This window comes from Glossina fuscipes, unplaced genomic scaffold, assembly GCF_014805625.2.
Source record: "Glossina fuscipes isolate IAEA_lab_2018 unplaced genomic scaffold, Yale_Gfus_2 1, whole genome shotgun sequence".
Classification (NCBI taxonomy): domain Eukaryota; kingdom Metazoa; phylum Arthropoda; class Insecta; order Diptera; family Glossinidae; genus Glossina; species Glossina fuscipes.
In genome coordinates this window covers 6,463,891-6,466,651 of record NW_023998415.1, presented here as the reverse complement: position 1 = coordinate 6,466,651, position 2,761 = coordinate 6,463,891, and the positions used below count along the sequence as shown (strand labels likewise).

Sequence of the window (2,761 nt, the reverse complement as noted above, 5' to 3'; positions counted from 1 at the left end):
AACTACTATAATAATCGTAATATGGGCGGTGGTTATGGTGGCAGTGGTGGCTACAATCGCGGTTATCGTGGTGGCAATCAATACCGTAATCGCAGCAACAATCGCAACAACCATAATAATAATAATCGTGATGCTAACACTGGTATTAGCAGAAGTCATAATAATGGCGCAAATTTAAATAATAATTCAAATAATATTATGAAAAATCAAACGCAACAACAACAACAGCAACAACCACAACAGCAACAACCACAACAACAACAACAACAACAACCTCAATTATTGGGTAACATGTCGAATGCAACAAACTCCGTTACAGTTGCTCCCAACCCCAACAGCGCACCAACTATTTCGAAGTCTTCATCAGCGGGTTTGTCAGATAACACTAAAATGATAGCTACCGTGGGTGCTGGTGAATAATTAAATCATTGTTTATCATCCGAGAATATCATTTTTAACGTTTTGTTTGCCTTTTTGCAGGTCAATAATCTTTATTAGTGGACTGTTTGACCACTTTAAAAATATTAACATTAATACACTAAAAAAGAGAGAGAGAGAGATAAAGAAAGAATCTAAACTTCATCATAACTGTTTAATGAAAAAATACAATTAGTGTTTTAATCAAACGTATTTTTAATCAACCTCTGACGTCCTTTTCTCACCACACCCATCTATGATGTAACAAGAAGTACCGTTAAATCAAATGTTAAAGAATATTAAACTACTACATATATATACGTTTAGAAAGATAAAAAAAAGAAAAAAAAAAAGAAAAAAAAAAAAAAACTAATGTAAATGAATGTGATTGAAGTGGGTTTTTAGCATAGAGAGCACTGAGGTAAAATACTGACAGAACGTCTATCTCCTCCTTCCTCACGACAACAATTATCTGTAATAACCCGCAATAAACTTTATAAATGAAGCAAACATTTTATTGATGCTAAAAGGAAGCAGAAATTATTAGATTTATATAAAAGCATATGATACAGAAAGAGAAGAATATCGCGTAAAATAGAAGAAGAAAAAAAAAAATGATAATAAGTAACTTTTCCATAAAGGATAAGAAGGCAGTTTATATATAAAAAGAACAAGAAAATGGAGTTTAATTGAATATGAAATGAAAATTTTAAAAAAACCTTCAAGAATTATTTTTTAAATTAAAATATAAAAATGAAAAAAAAAAAAAACAAAGAAGAATGGGAAAAAAGGGGAAAATTGTATTTAAGAAACAGTTAATGTATAAATAGAGAAAGAAAAGGGAGAGAGTGAGTGAGTGAATGAATGAATGAATGAATGAATGAACGAATGAATGAATGAATGAATGCACGATGAAGGCGCTTTAACGGGAGAGAAAATTCATCACGCTCATCCGCACACGCAATCAATTTTGATCCTCTGCCATGGTCATATTATTACCATCATATTCAAAAAGAAAGCAACGAGAGTGTTTGAGGGGAGGGGAGAAAACAAGGAAACTTTAAACTCTTGAAAAAAAAAGGAAAAAAAAAAAATTTAAAAGAATTGTTTAATAATTTCTATGAAGTGGAAGTGAATATATTTTTCTTCTTCGTTTTTTAATTGAGAGAAGTATAGCATTTAAAACATACAACAAAATTCTTAATACATGCTGAAATTTATTACATAATACATCCATATATATATATATATAGATACACGTATACATATACCTACACACCGATTATGTTTGTAATTTGCAAAAAAACAAAAAAAACAAAAAAAAGAAGTCCAAATAAATTTGTATTGTAACGAAATATCTATAATAACGTATCTATACGAATGAATGTGACGTGAACAAAACAACAATGTAATGAAACACGAACAGAATGTTTGTCGTATATATATATACATGTAGGATACACAAACAAACATACATATATACAAACACAAACGAAGAGGAGAGTGGGCTAAAAAGGGAAAGGAAGGAAAATAAGGCATTAGTTTTATTAATTAATACATACTATGCTTTTCATATATTTAAAAAAAAAATAAATAAAAAAAAAAAAAAAAAAAAAACGATTTAGTTAATAATTTTTCAAGTAACTCGTCGCAAAGACTTCAGATTTTCGGGTAAATTGTATAAAATTGATACAAAAAGAGCATACCAAACAATCGTGTGTGGTGTCAAAGAGTTCTTCGGTAAAATTAAATTTAGATTTCTATGAATTTGCGGAACGAACAACAAGCACGTTCGACAGCAATATTGCAAAACGTATAAATATGCGAATAGTGATTATTGTTTTTTTAATACGCTCTTACAATTTTATAATTTTCTTAAAGGCACTTAAGTCTCGCAAACCATTTAGTGAATGTTACACTTTTTTTTTAATTTTTTTTTTTTCTCTATCTAAAATCACAATAATATATATATATATAGATATCTCAATTTGTATAATTTTCTAAAGGCAAGTTTTGCATTGTTTACTATATACCTTAAGATTGAAAATTGAAAAAAAAAAGAAATTAAAAATAAGAAATAAGAAATCTTTATGAATTTAGATATATTTGGCGGGTCTTGATTTTTTTTACTTAAATCTTCTTACGTATATATAATTTTAATGGATAAAAAGATGTAACATAATGGCGGCAAATTATAAACAACTATTTTTATGATTACCTTTATAAAATGATAATACTCCTCCTCTCCTACTCTCTCTCATTTTAAGGCTGTAAGGAAGAATTGCAACGATCTCTTGTTTTTTTTTTTTTTTTTTTTTTTTTTTTTTTTTTTTTTTTTTTTTTT

The 2,761-nt window shown here is 28.0% G+C and overlaps 1 protein-coding gene across 1 annotated transcript in view; it reads left to right on the top strand.

Moving 5' to 3' along the window:
• Positions 1 to 1,032, top strand: part of LOC119631494 (protein LSM14 homolog B) — a 6,865-nt gene extending 5,833 nt beyond the window's left edge. The window contains 2 exon segments of the mRNA XM_038023760.1: positions 1 to 412; positions 481 to 1,032. The exon segment at positions 1 to 412 is cut by the window's left edge and continues 294 nt beyond it. Coding sequence (XP_037879688.1) covers positions 1 to 412; positions 481 to 488 — 420 coding nt within the window. The 3' untranslated portion in view covers positions 489 to 1,032.
• Positions 1,033 to 2,761: the final 1,729 nt, after the last annotated feature.